The sequence below is a fragment of the Vigna unguiculata genome, chromosome 1, assembly GCF_004118075.2.
Source record: "Vigna unguiculata cultivar IT97K-499-35 chromosome 1, ASM411807v1, whole genome shotgun sequence".
Lineage (NCBI taxonomy): Eukaryota > Viridiplantae > Streptophyta > Magnoliopsida > Fabales > Fabaceae > Vigna > Vigna unguiculata.
The window spans coordinates 964,042-987,474 of NC_040279.1; the positions used below are offsets into that span (position 1 = coordinate 964,042).

The following is a 23,433-nucleotide window of genomic DNA, read 5'->3' on the forward strand; positions in this document are numbered from 1 at the left end:
GTATGTTAAGTTTAAGTCAAATTTAGAATTAGTCTATTTTTAAAAATTTTGATTAATTTTGTCTTTTATTTTTAAAAATGTGTGAATTTAATCTTTTTAATCAAATTTTATTAAGTTTATTTAATGTTTCATGCGCATCTTATATAGTATTTGAATTATTTACACTGTTTGACACATTTTTGCTTCAATGTTAACTCAAATATTATCATAAAATACGTTTCAAATATCAAATAAACTTAAAAGAAATTGATAAAAGGGACTAAATTTACATATTTCTATAAATAAAAAATTAAATTGATATAAAGTTTTGAGAAGAATTAATTTTAAAATTCATTCGAAAGAAAAAACATATTTAATTTTATATTTTATTCATACATGGTTATTAGTTATTTTTAATAATTGCCCTCTGGTGGGGTATTTTTTTATTAGGGGAAAAGAAAAAAGAGAGTGTCCATACTTTTAGGGGACAGTTATTAATTGGACATTTCACATCCCATTATACCAACAAGTGTGAACTTGGACGTTTCATACACTCATTTGTTGTTGCCATATTTGCTTTTCTTTGCATCATTGAATTGGATATACGTTTCATTCTTTCTTTTGTTTTTCATTTTCCAGCTGATATTTTCTTAGTTTCTGTTGCGTCTAATCAAGACTCAAACTCTAATAATTTTTACAATTTTGCTTTTATTGCGATAAATAAATAAAAAATTAACGACTTATGACTTTCTTTTAAAACTTTTCACTTTCTCTTTTCTTTGTCAATATAAAATTTACTTTTTCATACCATTACATTCATGTTAAATTCTGTTAAGACTTGTTTCCATAAACACGTTTTACGACAACGAAGGAAATATCCGATTGTCGTTTTCTTAAACTTAGCTTAATCGCGAACGAATACAAGTAATTAGTTAACTCAACATTTATAAAAAAAAATAAAAATATATTTTTTCCTTTAACTTTGAATGAATTTTAAAATTAGTTCATATCGAAACTTTGAATAAATTTAGTTCTTTATTCTTCAAATTATATAGATTTAGTTATTTTAATCAAATTTTGTTAAGTTTATTTGATCATCTCAGAATTTTATTTGAGTTGTTTATACTTTTTGACACATTTTGATTTTAAGGCTTAAATACCTTTTTGGTTCTCATTTTTGTAGTGTTTGTTGCGGATGGTCCTCATTTTGACAGAATGTTTAAAATGGTCGTCATTTTTATCTAATGTTTAAAATAATCATCATTTTCACAATTTGTGTTTATTTTATTTAATATTTTTTGTAACACCGTCATCATTAACGAAAAATTATTATATAAGTTGGACGATTTATATTAAGGATCCTGTGCAGGTGTGCTAATTAGTTAATTACAAAAAATGAAAATTTAACCTGTGAGATCTACAAATTAGAAAATGATGAGAGAAAAAAATAATAATAAATAAAGAAGATAAGATACGCAGGCACGCATCTTGATGAGTCCAAGTTGTAGTAATGAAAGGATGTGTGTGACAGTCACATGGGTGCAGTCACCACTGTGTGAAAGCTACCTTAAAATAATGTCGACCAGGTGGGACCATTTTGTTCGTTAAGAAACCATTAATCCCACATTATCAAATTAACCAAATCTCATTCAGGTAAGAGGTGTCTCCACATTGCATTTTTTTAATCACACCTATGTAAATATCTCAAAAGTGAATACAATATCAACTTTATCTTAAACAAACATATAATTCATTAACAACTGCTTACGCCACTTAAAAGAAAAATTACTATTTCTAAAAAAAATATTTTATGTAAAACATTTTGTTATTTAAATTTTGGATTAAATATGTTTGTAGTCTCTTAACTTTTTTAACGAATTTTAGAATTAATTTATTTTAAAATTTTAGATAAATTTAATTTTTTTATCTTTCGAAATACGCGGATTTAGTCATTTTAATCAAATTTTGTTAGATTTATTTAATGTTTCGTATGTATTTCAGGATTGTATTTGAGTTATTTATATTAGTTGACACATTTTTGATTTTTGTTTTAATGTTAAGTTAAATACTATTATGAAACGTGCTTAAAATATGAAATAAATTTAACAAAAATTTGATTAAAATGACTAAATTTACATATTTCGAAACGTGCTTGAAATATGAAATAAATTTAATAAAATTTGATTAAAATGACTAAATTTACATATTTCGAAAAGATAAAAAACTAAAATAATTCAAAATTTACTAAAAATTAAAAAACCAAAAATATATTTAATCGTTAATTCTTTTATTTTTTTTATCTTTAATCCACGTAAGGTACGAGTTAGTTAGAATATTGCAAATGTAAGAGTTAACTAATACCATAACTTCTATTTTGTTTTTTTCTCTCTAACAAGAGTTTATTCTTGATCGACATTGAAACACTTGTACATTTCTCATAACTACAAACAAGATCTCCACTCTGTACCAAAACCTTAATCTCTGATTTTTTTTTTTTCACAGGAAGACACTTCACGTTCTTAGAGAAAAAAAAATAATGAGAGAGAGAGTCCCGTGTGAACGTGAATTTGTAACATAGAGTGTTCACAATGTCGGTAGGAGCCATAAACTTAAAAAAAGAAAAAAAAACAAAGGCTCAGTCTCACATGCGAAGTTAACAAACAGAGTCTACATTAGTCAATTCTTCTGCCACTCCCACTTAATTACACTTGTATTTTCGAGTTCAAATTTTTTATTGATTTTTTTTCTGTCATGTGTTGAGTAATAAAAATATATTATATTAATATTTTTTTAATATATTTATTTTAAATTAGTGACAATTAATGTATTTTAAAAAATAGAACAACAACATAAAAAATCAAAAGAATCCAAATTCCATATTTTCATCATTTAGTTAAAACAAGTTATAACATTAATCATTTATTATTGCTAATAAAACAGAAAAAAAAGGGAAAAAATAAAACTAAAATTCCCTAGATTTGTGTTGTGTTATGTTAAGTTAACCAGACCCCACACGAACAATGGTAGAAAGATAGACACGGACACGGGGTTGTGGTGTTTGTGTTGTGTTTTTTTCTTCTCTTGTTCTATAAATTCAGATCCAAGTTCCTTTTTTTTTTCTCAAGTCTCAATTCTCTGAACTCTGAAACAAAAAATGGCGAACTTTTGGGTTCTTCTTCTCGTTGTCCTCTGCAGCTTCCACAGTTGCCTGAGCGCCTCCACCCCCACGAACTTCATAAAGTCGTCGTGCAGCGCCACCCAGTACCCCGCCCTCTGCGTGGAGTCGCTGTCGGTGTACGCCGCCGCCATCCAGCAGGACCCTCACCAGCTGGTGCAGACGGCGCTCTCCCTGGCCCTCAACCGGACCGAGTCGACGAAAAGCTTCGTGGCGAAGTGCAACAAGTTCAGGGGTCTGAAGCCGCGGGAGTACGCCGCCCTCAAAGACTGCGCCGAGGAGATCAGCGACAGCGTGGACCGGCTGTCGCGGTCGCTGAAGGAGCTGAAGCTCTGCAAGGTGAGCGGCGAGGACTTCGCCTGGCACATCAGCAACGTGGAGACGTGGGTCAGCTCTGCGCTCACCGACGAGAGCACGTGCGGCGACGGCTTCGCCGGAAAGGCGCTCGGCGGAAAGATCAAAGACGCCATCAGGGGCAGAATGGTGAATGTCGCTCAGGTCACCAGCAATGCCCTCTCTCTCATCAACCAGTATGCTGCCAAACACTAGAACAACTTTTTTTTTTTGTCTTTTTTTTATCCTCTTTTTGTTCTGAAAAAAAAAAAAACATGAAAAACCGTTCTGTGTGGTGTGCTTGGTCGGTTGTTTTTTTTTTTTTTTGTGTTTCATCGATGTGTATGTAAAATCAAGTATGTAAAATCAAGTGAGCCAGATATATGAATTTTGTTATAACGGTGATGCTTCATCTTCTCAAAATAGATTGCACGAACAACATTGTAAGATCAAAACTAAGTTTGATTGAACATTATTAATGTGTTTTCCTGGTTTTCTCACTTCAAACTCGATCTTGATTTCGATGTAAAATGGAATAATTATCAGTGTTTAAACAATTTAAATTGTAATTTTGTTGAACTAATAATAGTAATAATAATAATTTAATTGGAGGAAATTGCGGACAGCGGGAAATTAATGTTGGTAAGTAACACACACACGCTTTCTCAGCGCGTAAAACTCAGTTGATTATGGATGAACGGCGTTCGGAGTCAGTGTTCCGCGTACATTAGCTGTGAATTTGTGAGAAATTATTATAAATAAATAAAATTCAGAATAGAGAAATAAGATTATTTGAAGTATAGCTAGAAGAATAGTGAGAAGATTCTAGATTTATGACTTGGGATTTTAATTTATATTTGGAGGGAAACATTATAGTTGATGAGAATATACGATATTAATAAGCGGTGGAAATACTTATATAAGAAATAAAAAATAATATTTAATTAAATATGTTTAAAATAATAAATTTGAAAACTTTTTAAATCTTATTATTGTTTTATAGTAAATGTGAGTTTAAATTGGTAAGGTGATCATAATAAGATTTAAGACGAAAGTGGTAGCATGGTGGTGAAGCGTAAATTATGGATGAAAAAAATGAAATGGAAGTCTAAAAATGTGAGCAATGAATACGGCAGAAGAAGAGGAAGAAAAAAAAAATCACTTGTTCAAACGGACCCTATAACGTTCCATCACACTAAATAGTCTTACCTACTAACCTACTTTCTCTTCATCTTTATTGTACAATTTGCATTATGGTTATAAAATTTTAAGTTTTTTTTTTTTCTATAGAAAAACCATGGTGGAGGACAGGTATGAATTTCAAGTATTTTAAGATTTTTAGGTCAAGTGTGGTCATAAGACATTACTTTAAATGTGTTATAATGTTTAATTTTGTTTCACTTATGTTATCAAAATTGTTAAGATCGATTATTGTATTGAAAAGATTGAATGTTTTAGAATTTGAAACTTCTTTATAATTTTATCTCTTAAAATGTTTTAAAATTTTGAAAAAGAAAAAAATATTTAAATTATTTTTAATTTCAACTTTCTATGTAATATATAATTATTGGAACTACCAAATAAGTCTTAAATTATGTTTTAAATTCATCTTTTAAGTATTTTTTTTTCCATCCTCAAATTATGTTTGAAAAATTATGTTAGTGAAAATCTTGTAAATGTTTCTTCAGCTCTTATTAGCAATACTTTGATAGGTGTCTTAGAATCTTCTAATTATAGTTTTCGGGTTTAAATTCACTAATTCACTTTATACAAAAAAAATTAATATAATATATGATATATCTCAGAGGTATATATATATATATATATATATATATATATATATATATATATATATATATATATATATAATCTTCGATGGATAATTGTAATTTTATTAAATTTTATTTTAAATATTTATAAAATATTTTTTTAAATATTTGTGAGTATTTTTTAAACAGGTACTTGTACGAATAATAAGACGAATAATAGATAGATTTTTTTTTTGCATGTCCGGTTGCAGGTAGACATTATTCATGGTTGATTCGATCCATTGTCATCCCTAAGTGCACTAATGTCCCAGAGATTGTGGGTCAAGTCAAAGTCAAATTTGTGACGTTTGGATTGTTACATTATTAAATAGAATGAGTTGCACTTTGATACTTTGATTAATAATTATAGTTTTTAGTCTAGTGATGAATGATCGATCTAACAATAAATATCAGAGTTAATGTTACAAGTTTATTCCTATAGGACAATTACTTATGAAATTGCACATATCAATTATTTTGTGGTGGTGGAAAACAAATAAGTCGGTTTACAATCGAATCATAACACTTTAACTATCATACTCTTATATATAAAGAGTTGCATCGTGACTACTTATCGACCAAAGCGTTCCATTAAACAATATATACATTATTAGTATTAATATTTTCTTTCCTTTTTTGTTTTTTTTTTTAACTTTTGTCTTCATGTTTCCAAACAATTTTCTTTAGTTATTTTAGGTCTAAATAATTTTCTTTGTTAACCCTACAAGTCTTTATTTAGACGAAGATGATTAATGATATGTTGGGCCAAACTTTATTATAAAATAATTTCTTACAATATATTTACTCTATCTATTTTAAAAAAATTAAATCATATAACTACTTTTCAATTTTCTTTATGTAAATTTGTTCTTTTGTTCTTAATTTCGAATTATTTATATTTTTACTGATGTATTTATTAAAACTTAAATCTATTTTAGTTACCTTATTTAAAGTTTACGTAAAAGTACACATGCTGTACTAATTAATTGTTTAAAACAAGAATGGGACAAATCTAACTAACCCAAATAGACTATAAACCGCAATCAAATTATATATATGTAACCTCTTTTGTTATTTATTGTTAATGTTTTTGAGTTTGATTTTGCTTAAATCATCAATATGCAGGTTCAATATTTTATTTAATTTTAAAACTATTTAAAACATCACTAATGGAGTTTGTTACAGAGAAACAAAAAAGAAAAACTAAACAAATTATATAACCTAGTTTTTTCCTTTGCATTATACTATCAATATCTCTTGCAGCAAGAGTGGTGGCTTTCATTTGGTCTTTCAAAATTCTTTATTAAACATGTTGAGTTAGTTATTGCCAACTTCTTTTAAGATTTTTTTAAAAAAAAATTAATATTCAACTCACATTGTTTCAAAGAAAAGAAAACGTATTAAATTACGAGTTAAATATGTTTTTGATTCCTTAACTTGAAGTGAAAATTGTAATTAGTCTCTCCTCAAAACTTTGGTCCAATTTAGTTTCCCAACTTTAGAAATGCGTAGATTTAGTTTTTTCAATCAATTTTTTTAGTTTATTTAACGTTTCAAATGCGTTTTATGGTAATTTCTTAGCTAACATTGAACTAAAAACGTATTAAATGGTATAAACAACTCAAATGCTATCATGAAATGCGTTCAAAACATCAAATAAACTTAAGAAAATTGGATTAAAAGAACTAAATTCATGCAATTTTAAAGTTGGGAGACTAAATTTGATCAAAGTTTCAAAATGAACTAATTCTAATTTTTACTTAAAATTGAAAGACTAAAAATATATTTAACCCTTAAATTATTATATAAGTAAAAAGTCAATGAGTTAATTTGAGTATTATCATCACAAAGACTATTGAAATATTAGTGATTTATTTTATTGGAGTATAAGAATTGAATATTTAATATTATAAAAGGATTTACAATTTATTTTTCAAAAGAAATGAGGTAAAAAATTTGCATCGTTAATGAAATATAGAAAGGTTTATATACTAAATAATAATAATTTTTTGTTGAATATTTGTAAATACCGGTCAAGTCAAGCTACATCAAATTAAATTTGTGTATTTTTTATTTAAAGTTATGGTTTCATACGAAACTGCGTGCTTGAATTTGTTGGGACATGAAAAGCTTAATCAAAATTAACGCTTGTCAATCCGTGATTTGCGTGAAAAAGAAGAGTCAGTAATACATTTTCCAACATTTAATAATTAGTTGACAATGGTTGAAATTACAAATTTTTGAGATAAAAAGTCATTGTATAAAAAAAAACAATCAAAAAAATATGTTTTAAAAATATGCAATATCAGCATTTTTCTCTTTGCATTATTAACTTACTAGTGAAAATTGTGTGTTCATTGTTTTATGCTAATAAAAATGGATAAAAGTATTATTACTATTGTTTATTATAATTCTGAAATTTAACAATAATGGTTTTTATTTATATAGAAGTTTTATGATTAAAAAATAACTAAGTTGAAAAAATGCTTAAATTAAAAATATAGTTATATTTAAAGAAAAAGGCAAAATTTATAAAATAATTATTTTATTTTTTTTTAATTTCAAGGTTAAATTTGAGAAACAAATATGGACATTAAAACCAAAAATCTCTTTTATGTATAGGTATAGATAAATGTGTATCTATATCTATGTTGTAGCCTTTTATTTTATAATATATTTTTAAATATTAAAATCAGCATTCATTACAAGAAAATTATTGAATAATGATAATTTTAATGACAACAAATTAATTATATTATAATGATAATTTTTTATACCAATTTATAAACTTAAAATGATTGATAACTAAAATAATTTAACAAAATTATAATTGATCTCTAAATTTGTAACTAAAATAGTTAAAAAAATTATAATTAGTTTAAATTAATTATAAATTTGTAACTAAAATAGTTTCTGTTATAAATTGATAATTAAATTAATCACTAACATTAGCAATTAAGATTTTGACTACCAGAAAAATTGTGTATTACCAAGATTTATGATAAAATATTTAAAATAGATTCCAAATTTATTTGCATCTTTTTAAGTTTTAAATTAAATCAAGCAATGATTATATTTTGAATTTTTGTTACAGCTGGGTCATGATCAATGGAAAATAGGTCAAAGGTTTTCATGGGCATGAAGGCATGCAAACATGGCTTAAGAACCCTCACATGGAGTTGTTGGTTTTGTTATGAATGAAGTTGAAGAATTGTGTGGTGTGAGACAGAAACATGTTGATTCAAAGACAAATTCAGCACATTCATTGATGTTGATCAACAACATGTGACTGTTTCGATTCAATGTAGCATCATTGTTCTTACCATTCCCACTTGTCAATTAAGAAGAGTTTCACTGTGATCATTAGGAATTCATTTAAAAAAATATCTGAAATTAATTCAGGTTTAATTGGTTAGGTTTATAGCATAAACATGTGATACTACTTGTTAGGTTTACAGGAAGAGTTTTATTGGAGAGATATAACACTAATGAGATATGAGTCCAACCACATTGATATCACTCTCAATCAACCCAAAAATTTAAAGTAACGAGCTTATGAGTCTTTATTCTTATATAGTGCTATATTTTGTCATTTATAGTCAATGTGAGACATAGACTCACACTTAACATCATTTAGTTTTAATTCAATATAAAATTTAAATTATTTTTTTCAGTTCAGTTTGATATTTATGCAGTTATTTTATTATTATAAAATTTTCAAACATTGAGAAAACTATAAATGGAGATATTTTATTAATTTTTTTTTATATAATTGTTATCATGTTCATCATTTCAATTTTTTCTCATCTTCATAAATGCATTACGTAATGTTACGGTTAAACATTACAATACAATTTCACTATCATATTATTGCTAAAATATGATTTTTTTTTTTTTGTTGATGGAGGGAAACCAAGGGAAGTTTATTTTAGAATTAATTGACGAATTAATTTTATTAGTGACTCATTTGAAATATTATGATGAGCCCAATTGTGATTTAAAAAAATTTAAAGACTTATTGGTTATTATTATGGAAAATGATAATAAAATAAAATAAAGATAAAGATAAAATAAAAACTAACTTGATGGACACGTTGGTTTATAAAGGGATTGAGGTTCTGTCTCTGGCCATAAAGTTTTTTTTTTTTTTTCACAGTAACCCATCAAGAACGTGTGAGAAAAAAAAAAAAAAGGCAAAGAGATAGATTGAGATACGGTGGTCGAAGAGCACACAAGATTATAAAATAGAAAACACATATTCACATAATCTCTCATGAATTAAGGTTATTGTTCTAATGTGTTTTATCGTGTAAAAATTATAAATATTAAAGATCTTAATTAGTTTTACAGATTATGCATATATTAATGATGAAATATATATTTTTTGGGAAGGTACAGTAATTAACTCTTAACGTATAATTTTATATTTAAATATAATAATTAGTTTAGTTCGTTAGTTTGAGTTTCTAACTTTAATTTAAAATCTAAACTAAATCAATCGGTTAAAGAATAGTCTAAAAAATTAAAAAGATCAATATTTGCTAACATAAGATTGTTGTGATTATGCTGTTTTCAAATTATGTTTTCTGAAATTAAGTTAGAACTTTTTTTAACTGTTTTCTTTTACATTTTCGTATATGTACTTTCAGAAGAACAAAGTGTTTAGAAATAAAATGAAGTTACCTAAATTTCATATTTTAACATACAGAACTATTTCTATGATATATTATATATTTTTTGTTTCAATTAAGCAATTTTATTAAATACTATGACCTCGCATATATTATATAACCAGACCTTAGAACAAATAAATATAAGAAAATGTTATTGCAAAAGGAAAATGAACTTCGACAATAAAAAAAAAATGAAGCTTTGAAACCTCTATTTTCTTTATCAAACATTATTGTTTCGTACTTTCACATGGTTGGTTTGTTTTTTATTTTATTATTTAACTTCAAAAGAATGAAACAATGTGATATTTTTTTATAAAGATAATTAGAATTTTAGAGATTCATATATGATGTTATCAATGTTTGTGATATTATGATTGAAACTGCAAAATAAAAAATGTCACGTCTCTTCATTTAACAGTATAATCAAATGTCATAAATTTAATTGAAAAATATAAAATTTTCAATTTTCAATAAAACACAAAATTCAAATAGAAACTTAATTTAAGACGCCATCCCAATTAACAAAATATAAATAAATTCAAATGACATATACAAATATTAAATAAAAACATTTTTCATCCTTTTATTTATTATTATTATTTTGTTATATTATGTTGATGCGTTTGGATAGAGAGCAAATAGCCTACGTGTAATAGAAATAATTAACTTTTAATATATTATTTTATATTGGGTTAAATATTTTTTTTGTCCCTCAACTTTAAGTGAAAATTGGAATTAGTTTCTTTTTGAAACTTTTATCCAATTTAGTACTTCAACTTTTGAATATATATAGATTTATTTCTTTTTACCACATTTTGTTAAGTTTATTTGACATTTTAAATACGCTTTAGAATGACATCTGAGTTATTTACATCGTTTGACACATTTTGCTTCACTATTAGCTGAATAACACTTTGAAACTTCAAATAAACTTAACAAAATTGATTAAAATGACTAAATCCATGTATTTTTTAAGGTTGGAGGACTAAATTGGAACAAAGTTTCAAAGATGAACTAATTCTAAATTTCACTAAAACTAAAAATATATTTAACCTTTTTATATTTGGTTAGATGTGTTTTGCGTCTTTTAGATTTAGAATTTGTGTTCTGCGTCTTTAGATTTGAAAGTTGTGTTTTGAGTATTTAAATTTGAACTAAAATCTTTAAATTTGAACTAAAATTGAAAATTTTGTTTGTTTTAAATTTTAATACAAGTTGGTTATGTACTTTAAAAATAATATATATAGTCATTTTAATCTAATTATATGATTTTTTTTGACATGTTAAACAATATTTGAGAGTGACATTTTAATTATTTACACTATTTTACACATTTAAATTCAAACGCCAGTCAAAAACATTATTTAATATGTGAAAAAAAGTTAATGCAATTAAGTTAAAATGACTATAATTCTTTTTTTTTTGAAAGTTTGGAGACCTATGTATCATAGTTTAAGACAATGATATATTTTACTTTTGCATGCAAATTTATGACTAAAATATATTTAACCTTAATTCTCTTATATTTAAATATAATAAATTATGCTTTTAATTTAAAATCTAAAATAAAACAATCGGTTAAAAAGTTATCTAATTATAAAGATAAATATTTGCTGAGATAATATTGTTCTCAAGTTATGTTTTCTAAAGTTAAGTTAGAACGTTTTTTAACTTTTTTCTTTTACATTTTCCTATATGTATTTATTTAGAAGAATAAATTGTCCAGAAATAAAAAGAAGTTACCTAAATTTCATATTTTAACATACAGAACTATTTCAATGATATATTTTTTATTTTTTATTATCAATTAAGCAATTTTATTATATACTTTAACCTCACATAGATTATAACCAAACCTTAGAACAGATAAATATAGGAAAATGTTATTGCAAAAATAAAGAAAGAGTTCTTTCTATCTATCTCTTTCACGTTTATGGTTTATTAGACGTCACAAACAGAGAGATATTGACACATTAAATAATTCTTAGAGTGTGTCACTTTAAATAATAATATAGAGTGTCGTTTTTGTTTTTTTTTTTTCAATTTTAAAATATGTGCTATTCTTATTGGTAAAAAGAGGAGGTTTATAATTAAAAAAAAAAGATTCTTTAACGATCAACTTACGTATAGAACTTGGACTCTTGTACTTCATTGAAAATGGTTTTTGTGATTACTGTGATAAAAAGATGAGGGCTTCATAACAAAACTTATAGAGTTCAATCTATATTATCAACTTAGATTTAAATATGCAAGAAGATTTCGTATAGGTTTAATTACGTGTCAGATAAGTTTTTAATAAAAATAATGAAACTAACTTATTGTTTTACACTAATCACAACACTACTTTACATAATACACAGAGAAAAGGAAGTAGATAAAATAATACGGTAAAATAATAATCATAATCAATTAAAATGAAAATTAAATAAGAAAAATGTAATCAAAAGATACAAAATTTTAATGTTCAATAAATAATTTTTATTATTAAATACTGAATTAAAAATAATCAGTTTTACAATTGTTTCGACCCCGCCGTGTTCCACCAAAGGTAGAATGGAAGAAGAACTTTCTCGACTTAGGTAAACTTAAGAATATTAAACTCAAAATAGTTTTCTTCTTAGAATGTTTTATTTATATAAAAAATGGTCATACATGATCTTGATTTTCCCAAAGTCGAAAATCTTCGCGTTACAAAAAATATCCAGTAACCTTATCCTAACTCTTTGCTGATAAACTCGGCCTAGATCTTGCTCGGATTTCTTGCTAAGCCCAGATCCTAATCGGTCCAAATCTTACTCGGATTTTTTGTTTGACCCAGATCTTGCTCAGATTTCTTGCTTGACCCAGATCTTGCTCTACTCAGATTTTACTCGAATTCCTTGCTCAGTCCATGACAAATATTTAAATGAAAAATAGTGTTTTATGACAAATATTTATTGGGTCGAAATCAAAATAATTAAGCTAAGGTTGACTATTCCCTAAACCATACAAAAATGTAATTAAATCCTATGTCCAACTGAATATATATATATATATATATATATATATATATATATATATATATATATAATTAAAAAAAATGAGAAAAAAAAGGAAGAAAAGTGGTAATGAAAGCTCAAGTTAAAGTTGGAGGATAAGAATACCGAAATTTCGGACTTATAGCATGATTTTTGGTACTTTTCCTTGTTGCGGGTCCCAAAACCATGGAACAGATTTTGTTGAAAGTTTAATGAAGTGATTGTGGCCGAAAATAAGGTACCCATTTGCGTCGAGTTCACCTTGGGAAAGGAAGAAAATAAAAAAAAAGATGGCCAAATATTCAAAGTTTGTTAATGGAAACTAAAGATTTCAATAATGTGAATATGACCTAATTCCTCCACCCGTACACTTTAGGTTAGGTTAGGGGTAAGTCCAAATTTCCACCTTTAAGAGATTAACACCAAACTTGGGATCTTTGTTCCTTTGTCCCATTCTGCGTTCTTCTTTCATTATTACTATTGTCGAAAATTCAGTTACATTATCATTGTCCTTTCTTCTTACTTTGCTCCTCGTAAAGATGTTTTCTTTGGCGAATAAACAATTTATTATAAGAATAATATGTAGTGTCTCAACCTTTTATATATATATATATATTTTGTTTGGATGATGAAGATAATATATGTCTTGAAAAATTTTACATCATTTAGGACAAGATGATTGCTAGTGATTATATATAATAAACTTTAAGTTTATGATGTTTCTTGTCCCGAAAGATATTTTAAATTTATATTTGACTCTTCTTATTTCTTAACACTCTTGTAATAAGAATATTGCGAGATTTGAATTAAATTATTATTTTCGAGAATGTGGGTACTTGGGACCAAAGCATAACATAGGTGTGTTTTTTATGGATTTCTTTGTGTTTATTTTATTTCTTTACTAATAAAATAATTCTATAAAATTTTCCATATATATATATATATATATATATATATATATATATATATATATATATATATATAACTTTTCCGTCAATTTCGTGATATTTCTTCTAGCTTTCCGTTCACCGAGCAAATTGGCTATTGTGCCTTTATTCCCCATTTTCTTACCATGACAAAAATATATTCCTTAATTAAGTTGTTAATTATTCACGAAACAAAATGTTGGAATAAAATCTAAGATTGAGAGTTTTTACAAATGTTGTTTTTAAAGCTTAAGAAAATGAATATCTCAAAGACATATTAACAAGTAAATAAATCAAAATGACCCACAAAGATTGCTTCTTTTATAAAGGAGGGACAAATATTATCTACATCACTTTTCATAATTTCTTTTATGTTAAATAACCAACTTTACAATCACCTTACTAAAAAAATAATGGTCGTATTTCTCAAATAATTAAGAATCATGATAACATCAAATCTAAAAGAATTTTTATAAAACTCTCATGAAAAGTTCATAATTATTCTACGCAAACAAAAATTTCTAAATAATGACCCATAGTGACTGACTAATTCTTATTACCAAAATATTTACTATTTAATTTTTTTTTTATTGTGATAATATATGGAATAATACAATGACATGTATATGTCATAGTCATCTTACAAATTAGTCTTAAGGTGATATTGAAGTTGTCAACATTGAAAATAATACTCAAATTATAGTCTTAAGTATGATAGTTGTCAACATTGACAATAATGTTTCAAATTAGTCTTAAGGTATTATTGTTGTCAATATTGACAGTAATGCTTAATTGGAAGAACCTGCCCTACTTCTAATTTTATTATTTAATACAAAGTGATATTTTTGTTATATAAACTCAATTTATAACTTTAAGATTATTGGGTAGGTTCTTGAGTTATTTCAAACTTTATAATTCGGTATTTAATAAAATTTTAATTAGATTCCTAAATTTTATTTATTTTTTAATTAGGTATCCCCATTGATTTTGTGAATGAAAAAAAATCAACCACAAAGATCTAATTAAGAAGAAATAAAAGTTACAAAATCTAATTGAAAAAAAAAAAAGAGTTGAAGAGTTGAATTAGAAATTATGGAATAGTTCGAAAAATTGCATAATCATTTAACTAAACAATTTGTTTTTCCTTTGCATACGAGTTTCTTTTGTTGACATTAATTTTTCTACCTTTTAAATGGATCTCTTTTTAATTATGTTATTATTTTATTAGTTTTATACTACTAAAGAGGATTTACATATTTCTTTTTAAAAAAAAAAGATAAAATTGGGAAAAAAATGTTTTTTTAGAGTGCACACTATAATAATTGAAATTTTAAATTTCTGTTTACGATCTATTTAGATATTTTTAATCTTTTGTAAAATTTATATGTGTTTTAAATCTATGGATATGAGTTTTAGCACCACATTACAGTCATACTTGTTATAAATTCGGGAATTGCAATAATCTCTTGTCTTTATATTTTAGTTAATTTTTATCTAGTATTGATGAATATTATGTTCGAGAGGTGAAAACTTTAAATCTCATACAAATGGATCAGAAGTTTAGGTATGAATATTAATTAAGGTATATACAATATGTGTTATTTTTTTGTTGATATGATAGAACTTATGATCCACGATATGTGTATTAGATACGATAAGTATCTGATATATTTATTTTTAAAATGATAGGATACGATACATGATAAATATGTAATATATGAATATTGAAAAATATAAAAATAATTCTTAAAAACATAATAAATATATGATTGTTTTTGTGTAAATCAAAATTAAAACTATATGTACTAAAGTTGTCAACATAAAAAATATAAATTATTGTCATTATAAAAGTACCATTTAAAGATAACTCTTAAATAACGATCAATTTTAGTAACCAAAAATACCTTAGAGAGACTAATTTTCTAATTAGAGATCAATTTATAAACTAATTATTTTGGTAGTCAAAACCTGACAGCTAATGTTAATGATCAATTTAGAAACCAATTCACAATTGAAACTATTTTAATTATCAATTTAGAAACCAATTATAATTTTTGAAACTATTTTAGTTGTCAATTTGATCACTATATAGTGACTAATTATTTTGTCACTAAAATTGTTGATCACTATTCAAAAATTGTCTTGTAGTATATTATGAGTTTATAAATTAAATACTTTATTAATAAATATCGATAAAATATCTTAAAATATAAGATGCTATATCGGATACGTGACCCAAATTGTAACCTATTTTCGAATTTTAAAATTTTGTATCCGATAATGAAAAAAAAAATGAACAGAAAACTTAGCAAATCTGTAACCCCGTGGGTTGTCTTGTCCTTAGTCGACCAATTAATGAATTATTTAATCAATTAGTTAGACCCAATTTTTCTATTTGTACCATCAAGGAGAATATTTTATATATGTGAGAAAAGGGACAATTTTTATACTGTAGTCCACGTCAATTTTTTTGGGAAGATTTTTCAATATAGGTTGTTTTTATTTATGATTCTTTTTTAAAAAATTCACAAAAATTAATTTGTTTGTGTTTGTACGTGGTCTTTGAAAAGTATCTTTTTCTTTTTAAAAACTGATAATTTCTTTTCATATTTTAAAAATAAAGTATCCTTATGATTAAGGAATCTTATTCAAAAGCATCATAAGAAAAAAATAGTACTCCTTTATACGAGAGAAAAACATTTGACGTGTGAGAAATTCTTGTCATTAATATCTACAACATTAATAATACTTATATTCAATATCTGCAACATAAAATTTTCTTCGACTCTTGATCATTATCATGTATGTGAGTTCGGATTTTTTTATTTTTATTTTTTAGTGTTACTTTTCTATCAAACAAACCTTTAAAATATATTAATATATTAAAAATTTAATATATTTTAAAATATCAGAATTAATGTATTTTAATATATTTTGAAGACAGTAAAAAAAATAATACTTAAAAACAAATTACCAAATTCCATAAAATTTCATTTTATATTGTCTTAGTGAGGGTTCCTTCACTTGTTTCAATCATGAAAAACAATTTTATTTTACAATTATCTCAAATTTTAAATGATTTTAAAATACAAAGAATTTTAGATAATCAATTCTGTAACATATGTTATAAAGGGTTGCGTGTATTTTATATAAATAATTGAGGGTTATTATATAGGTGGCTCTTAAAACTTGGTATACAATTCAATCTATATTTGGGTTGAGATGTAAAAAATTTAATATGATAGAGAAATGTGATCAGTATGATTTTATATTACTTGATTTCTAGTTAATATCTATTTTTTTTCATAATATTATTTTTAACAAAACATAATTTTGTAGGTGTTTGATGTAACATTTAAATATTTATTAGGTTAGGAAATCAACCCATATATTTTACCACTTGTAACTCCGTTGTTTTCATTTTCATACCTATTTGTCAATGGGATAACAAGCCCATTACATTTTGCACTAATCACATCCCATTTTTCTCTTTTCAGCCCACTTACATTGTGGACTATTGACATAGGTCCATTCTTAATCTTCTCACCCCTCTACATTTCTTTTCACACTCCTTACAAATTCTCTCCACTCACAACTCATAAACCGTCGCGCGTCACGTGCTACGTGTCACTTCATTTCTTCTTTCCTAAATAACTCTCACTTTTTCTCTATTTTCTCTGCTTAGTTTTCCAACCATTTTATTTGTTATTTTCCTCCAACAATTTTTTCCATCTATCATTTTTAATTATTTTTTCCACTTACCTTCTCTATCCATTTTCTTTGCTATTTATACCCCTCAACAAACTTTAACCTCACACAATGCTTTTGTTTCAACACACACATCTTCTCCCTCACTCTCATTGTTTTATCATCCTCCTAACTCCATCACTTTCATCAAATCTTCACCATTCCATCTTTGATAACATTATTTTCTACCTTTTATTAGTGTCTAATTTTGTAAATAAAATCAACTTCTCCATGACTTTTATTTGTTTAATTCTGCAGTTGTTTTTGCATTATTTTGTATTTTAGTTGTTTTATATATTTTTTACCTCTAATCTCTATTACAAGTATGTGAAATAAATCAATAAGAAGTAATCATGGGGAGGAAAACAAGTTGAAACTCAAGAAAACATGATTGGACAAAAAATATTATTTTTTAGACAAATACTCACGTATGGACACTAGAATCGCACACAACACTGCAAAAATGGAGAAAAGACTCGCATGCGGGTATGTATTGCCTTGGACCACTCCTAAACAACCAAAAAACCATCGTTGAGCTCCAGGCTGACTCGCTAGACGAAAATGACAACCCAAATCTACAGTATTAGAGTCGCTAGGCGAAAATATGGCTTGCCCAGTGAGTTACAAGTCAGAGAACAATAATTTTTAGGCCTTATTGGACGAGAATAAAGTCATGTTTCTATGAGAATTTTAGGGCATTCCTCATTTTGCACGAATAGACACACCTTGGGTGCTTGGGAGAGGCTTTTGAAGGCTGCTAGGGATGTTAGGAAACTCTCCCGTCTCATTCTTGGGTCTCCTTCTTCATCCATGGGAGGTGCAATTAGCGCATGGAGCAGTTGTCAAGAACCTTGGGAGAGAGATTGCTTCTACTTTATAGTTCCAATTTCTTCCCTATTTTTCAAATTACTAAAACCCTAGGTTCTCCACCATGGAGAGCAATTTATATTTGTTGAGATTATATGTAAAACACTGAATTCTTGTATAAAATTGTGTTGTTAAAATATATATATGTGTTTTCAATTTAGGGTAGTGTATGATTTCTTCATGTGGATTGTTCCCATGCTTGATTTATGATTCTTGAGGTGTTGAAAAATATCTCTAGAATCTAGACTTGAAATTGAATATCTAATGGATGCTTGTATCTAGGAATAGAACTTGGTTCATTAGTAATCTTAGACTCTTGAAATGAATCTCTCTTTGATCAATATTGTGCAAACTACCGTCGTGTAAATCTGGTCCTATTTTATGTTTCATCTCTCTCTCCCTCTAACCAGTATTGTGTAGACTATCGACTGATTTTTGCAGCTTTCGACGGATAATGCCTTTTGGTAATTCTTATTTTTTTAAATATATAAATTACCATTGTCACGTGGCACGATTGTAACTTGACATGTGACAGTTTATATATTTCTAAAAATGAATTAAAAAATAAATAAAAAATTGAAAATTTCACAAATTGACACATGGCATGTACATATACGGTGTTAACATCAACTTAATGGAGATTACCAAATTGAACATTTTTAAATAATTGGAGGACTAAAATGAACTAAACCAAAAGATTAGATGACTAGATCAATAATTATACCTTAATCTTATTTACTAATTTGGTCTCAAATTGGAGAGGACAAAATTAGATCGTTTTAAAAGGATAGAGGAACTAAATTGAAACAAAAATTTAAGTAAATGACTAAATTGAAAACAACCACTACCAAGTGACACGACCGTAACCTGACACATGTCAATTTATATATTTCTACAAAGAAAAAATAAAATTTAATAAAGAATTAAAAAAAATAGAAAACAATAAATTTTTTTAAAAATTTCATAAATTGACATGTGACATGTTTGGACACAGTGTTAACGTCAAGTTAACAGAGATGACCAAACTGATCTTTGTAAATAACTGGGAGACTAAATTGAACCAAAAGATAATAAAGGGACCAAAATGAACCAAACCAAAAGAGTAGATGACTAAATCAGTAATTGTACCTAAGCTTAATTATAACGTATATGTACATGTTAAAGTAATTTTTTTGAATTTATACATCAAATCACTACACCTAAATATTCAAATTATTTTATTATTTTTACATGTGTAAAAAATTATAAGTGTAACAATGTAAAAGTAAAATAATTTGAGTATTTAGATGGGGTGATTTGATGTATAAATTTAAAAACAATATTTTAACACGTAGCTAAGTTGTAATTAAGCTTAATTACTAATTTGTTCTCAAATAGAAGAAGATCAAATTGGATCGCTTTAAAGAACAAAGAGACTAAATTAAATAACAAATTTAAATAGAGAACTAAAATGAAAATAACCACTACCACTACCACGTGGCACGACGGTAACCTAATATGTGGCAATTTACATATTTTAAAAAAAATTAAAAATTGAAAATTCTACAACTTGACATGTAGCATGTATGAACACGGTGTTAAGGTCAACTTAACGGAAAGGACTTGAATCTTTTTAAATGATTGAAGGACTAAATTCAACTAAAAAAATAAGGAGACTAAAATAAACCAAACCAAAAAGTTAAATGACTAAATTAGTAATTATAAAAAAAATATAAGAACCACATTCAGTCAAAAATAAATAAAAAATAATAATTAAATCATTGCTACAAATATAAATATAAGAAATTAATCCTATTATTAATTTTATCATTAGGATTTATTAATTTATTGTTATTATTTATTATTCTATTGTGAATTTACTTTTACCATTAACATTTTCATTGGTATTATATAATAAAATAACAGAAAAAGGAAGAAGTGTCATAGTTCTTTTGCATGAAACTTATCACTTCTAAAATAATTTCACAAATTTTTCAAACATCCTCTCATCTCTTTTTTATTTATTTTTTTATTTACTCCCTATCAAATGTAGGAACAAATTGTTGAGTTCTTATAGAAATATATCATAGATGACGAGATTACTTTTAATTTAAATTCGGGGCATAAACCTTGAAGTCACACTTTTGTTTAACTCTAACATAAACAAAAGTTTCCTTTGTTTACAATAAAAATCATTAAGAGATTGTCATATAACTCTATTTTCCAACTCATTATTGTTTATAAATTAAATGACTCCATAATTTGCAGCTTAAGGAACAACATTGGCTCTACGAAGCTCCATAAACCTCTATAATATACATACTTCCAATAATTTAATTGGAGTTGACTTTGCTTATCCTCAAAGTACATGATTCTATTATTCTTCAACTTCTTTAGCTTAGTTAAGTTTTCTTCTCTGATTCAATGTCACAATAAGAATTCCCTCAAGTTGACTTAAGAGGTTACACATTCTTTTATTTCTGCATTAATTATAACTTGGAATGGAATCTAGTTGGAAGTGTCACGTCGAGCAGAGATAAGATCATTTCATAATATATAAATGAGGTGCAAACCTCACCTTACAAGTCGGTTTTGTGGGGTTGAATTAGGCTTAAAACTCATTTCTAACATGATATCAGAGTCAGGTTAGAGTCTATCCTAGTGAACTTTCTTGGACATTCTGTTCCACCTACTATCGGACCGCTAACTTACAAATCAGTTTTGTTGGGTTGAATTAGACTTAAAGCTCACTTCTAACACTTGTTGATATATGAACTTGATCTCAAACCCTTTTAAATACAATTAACATATATCATAATGCAAAGACTAAAGAAAATTCTCTTCTGAATCTATATTCAACTGAACTTAGCCATTAATTTTCACACTAATCACTTCATTTCTTAGTACAACACAGAACCTGCTGCAGGCTCAATGCATGGTTCATAGGAAAATTACCATACACCGAACACATACATAAGTTTCAAAGCAATTTCATCACAAAAACAGTATAAATACAAATCAACACATCACAAACCAAATACAACAAAGTAAAAAGTAAAGAGAAAAAGAAAAAGAAAAGAAAAGAAAAGCCAATTATTGTAACACTAATCAATCAGTACAAATTGTTGTTGATGAAATACAAAGCATTGCTGGTTTTTCTTGCCACATCCAAAACACCAGTTCTGATTTTTGCCGTCAAAGATGAATCAACATTCATCTCATCAAACCCATCAGAACAAGTTTGGTCATTGGTGATGGAAGCACTCACCCATGTCTTTATGTTGCTGATCTGAAACTTTCTGTCTGCACCATCCAAATTTCCCAATGAATCAAGGGAATCTTTGAGCTCACCAATGGAGTCCTTCACATTTCCAAAGCAATCTTGCACCACTTGTTCAGCAATCCTTGTCATGTTGTTTTTCTTCAGAATCTTTGATATGTTGGTGGATGCACTTTTTGCTGCCTTATATGCCATGGAGAGAGACACACTGCACAGCTTCAATGGATCTGCTCCAATTTTTGCAGCATATGGGGATAAAGTGCTGTAGCATATTGATGGATATGTGGTTGAGTTGCATGAGGTTTTGATGTAGTTTTTGAAGGTTTGTGTAGTGCTTGTGTTTCCATAATTGCTGGCACTGTATTCAATCTTGGTTTGGGTGAAGTTGGTGGAGATGGTAGAATTTTCACAAGCTGAAGTGGTGCTAGGTTTGGCTAGAAGAATGAAGAATGCAACAATGGTGAGAATTTGGAAGGAAGCCATGTTTAGATCTCAGCTTTTCTATTTCTTCTATGTTTTAATGCTTTCTTCACCTTGATTTGCATGATTTTTATAGGTGTATTTCTTTGAATATTTTATAAAAGAGTGAGACTTAAGAAATGTGCCGGAAAATATGAATTCTTCTATTATTCTATATATTTGATTTTTTACAAGTTTTGTTTCTGTATGTACACATATAATTATAAGTAGTCTTATGCTTAAGGAAAAATTATAATATAGGTTGAAATTTTAAACTGGTTATTAAGGAACTTTTCATGCATTCACTGTTTACTATAAACTTTTGGTAGAAAATATTTATAGAAAACCTAACTGAAAAAAGGGTTTTCTTCTTTAAAAAAAAGTATAATATTCATAATAACTACTCATAATCGAGTAAATTAAAATTTGAGGTGAATATATCACTACTAAAAAAAATTCTTATTTCTTATTAATTTTGTTTTGAAATTTTTTTCGTAAGAAATACCTATAAATTTTGTTGTGAAAAAAAAAATTGCAAGAAATTGCTACTAATTTTCTTGCAAATTTTTTTGTATAGAATACTTTTCACAACAAATTTTGTAGAAAATACTTTCAAATTTTATGATTTTGTAGAAAATGATTACCCATAAAAGAAGGACCTGCCAATTGAAATTTATAGAAAAAATGGCAGAAAAAAGTTTTTTCTTACAAATTATTTTAATAAATTTGTAAGAAAATTTCATATAATATGAGAATTTCTAACCGTGTATGTAAAAGGGAAATAAAAAATATTGATTTCAAGTTAGAGAAAGTGTAATGTGTTTTTATATTGTTATCTTATAGGGTGTTGGTAATTTTGTTTTTTATTATTTCTTCCTTCAAAGTACGATAAATCCCTTTTACATGTACGTCTTCGTGACAAGAGTGAATATTTTCTTATTGTTTTCAAAAGAATCATCACTAGCCAAACAATGACAACTTATGATAAAATAAAATAGTGTGATTATTATATATACTATGTAATGAAATCCTAATTAATATTATTATATTGGTAATCTCTCATGTTTATAAGATACTAATAATAGAGGCATTACTATAGCAATATCAAAATAATCAATATTTTATTCCCATTTGTAATAATGTCTCAATTAATAATTAATATTTTAAACAAATAAAAAATCTTTTACCCA

At 26.4% G+C, this 23,433-nt stretch overlaps 2 protein-coding genes across 2 annotated transcripts; one reads left to right on the top strand and one right to left on the bottom strand.

Annotated features, from left to right (window-relative positions):
* Positions 1-3,076: 3,076 nt before the first annotated feature.
* On the top strand, positions 3,077-3,910 carry LOC114164417 (21 kDa protein-like). Its single transcript, XM_028049120.1, has one exon. It carries the CDS (start codon positions 3,134-3,136, stop codon positions 3,701-3,703), a length of 570 nt encoding a protein of 189 aa, XP_027904921.1. The 5' UTR covers positions 3,077-3,133; the 3' UTR covers positions 3,704-3,910.
* Positions 3,911-21,578: 17,668 nt separating this feature from the next.
* LOC114179090 (pectinesterase inhibitor 4-like) lies at positions 21,579-22,290 on the bottom strand. Its single transcript, XM_028065307.1, has one exon. It carries the CDS (start codon positions 22,265-22,267, stop codon positions 21,617-21,619), a length of 651 nt encoding a protein of 216 aa, XP_027921108.1. The 5' UTR covers positions 22,268-22,290; the 3' UTR covers positions 21,579-21,616.
* Between the last annotated feature and the right edge of the window lie 1,143 nt (positions 22,291-23,433).

Coding starts and splice junctions, on each gene's coding strand:
- LOC114179090 (XM_028065307.1), bottom strand. CDS start 22,267: ATGGCTTCCTTCCAAATTCTCACCATTGTTGCATTCTTCATTCTTCTA.
- LOC114164417 (XM_028049120.1), top strand. CDS start 3,134: ATGGCGAACTTTTGGGTTCTTCTTCTCGTTGTCCTCTGCAGCTTCCAC.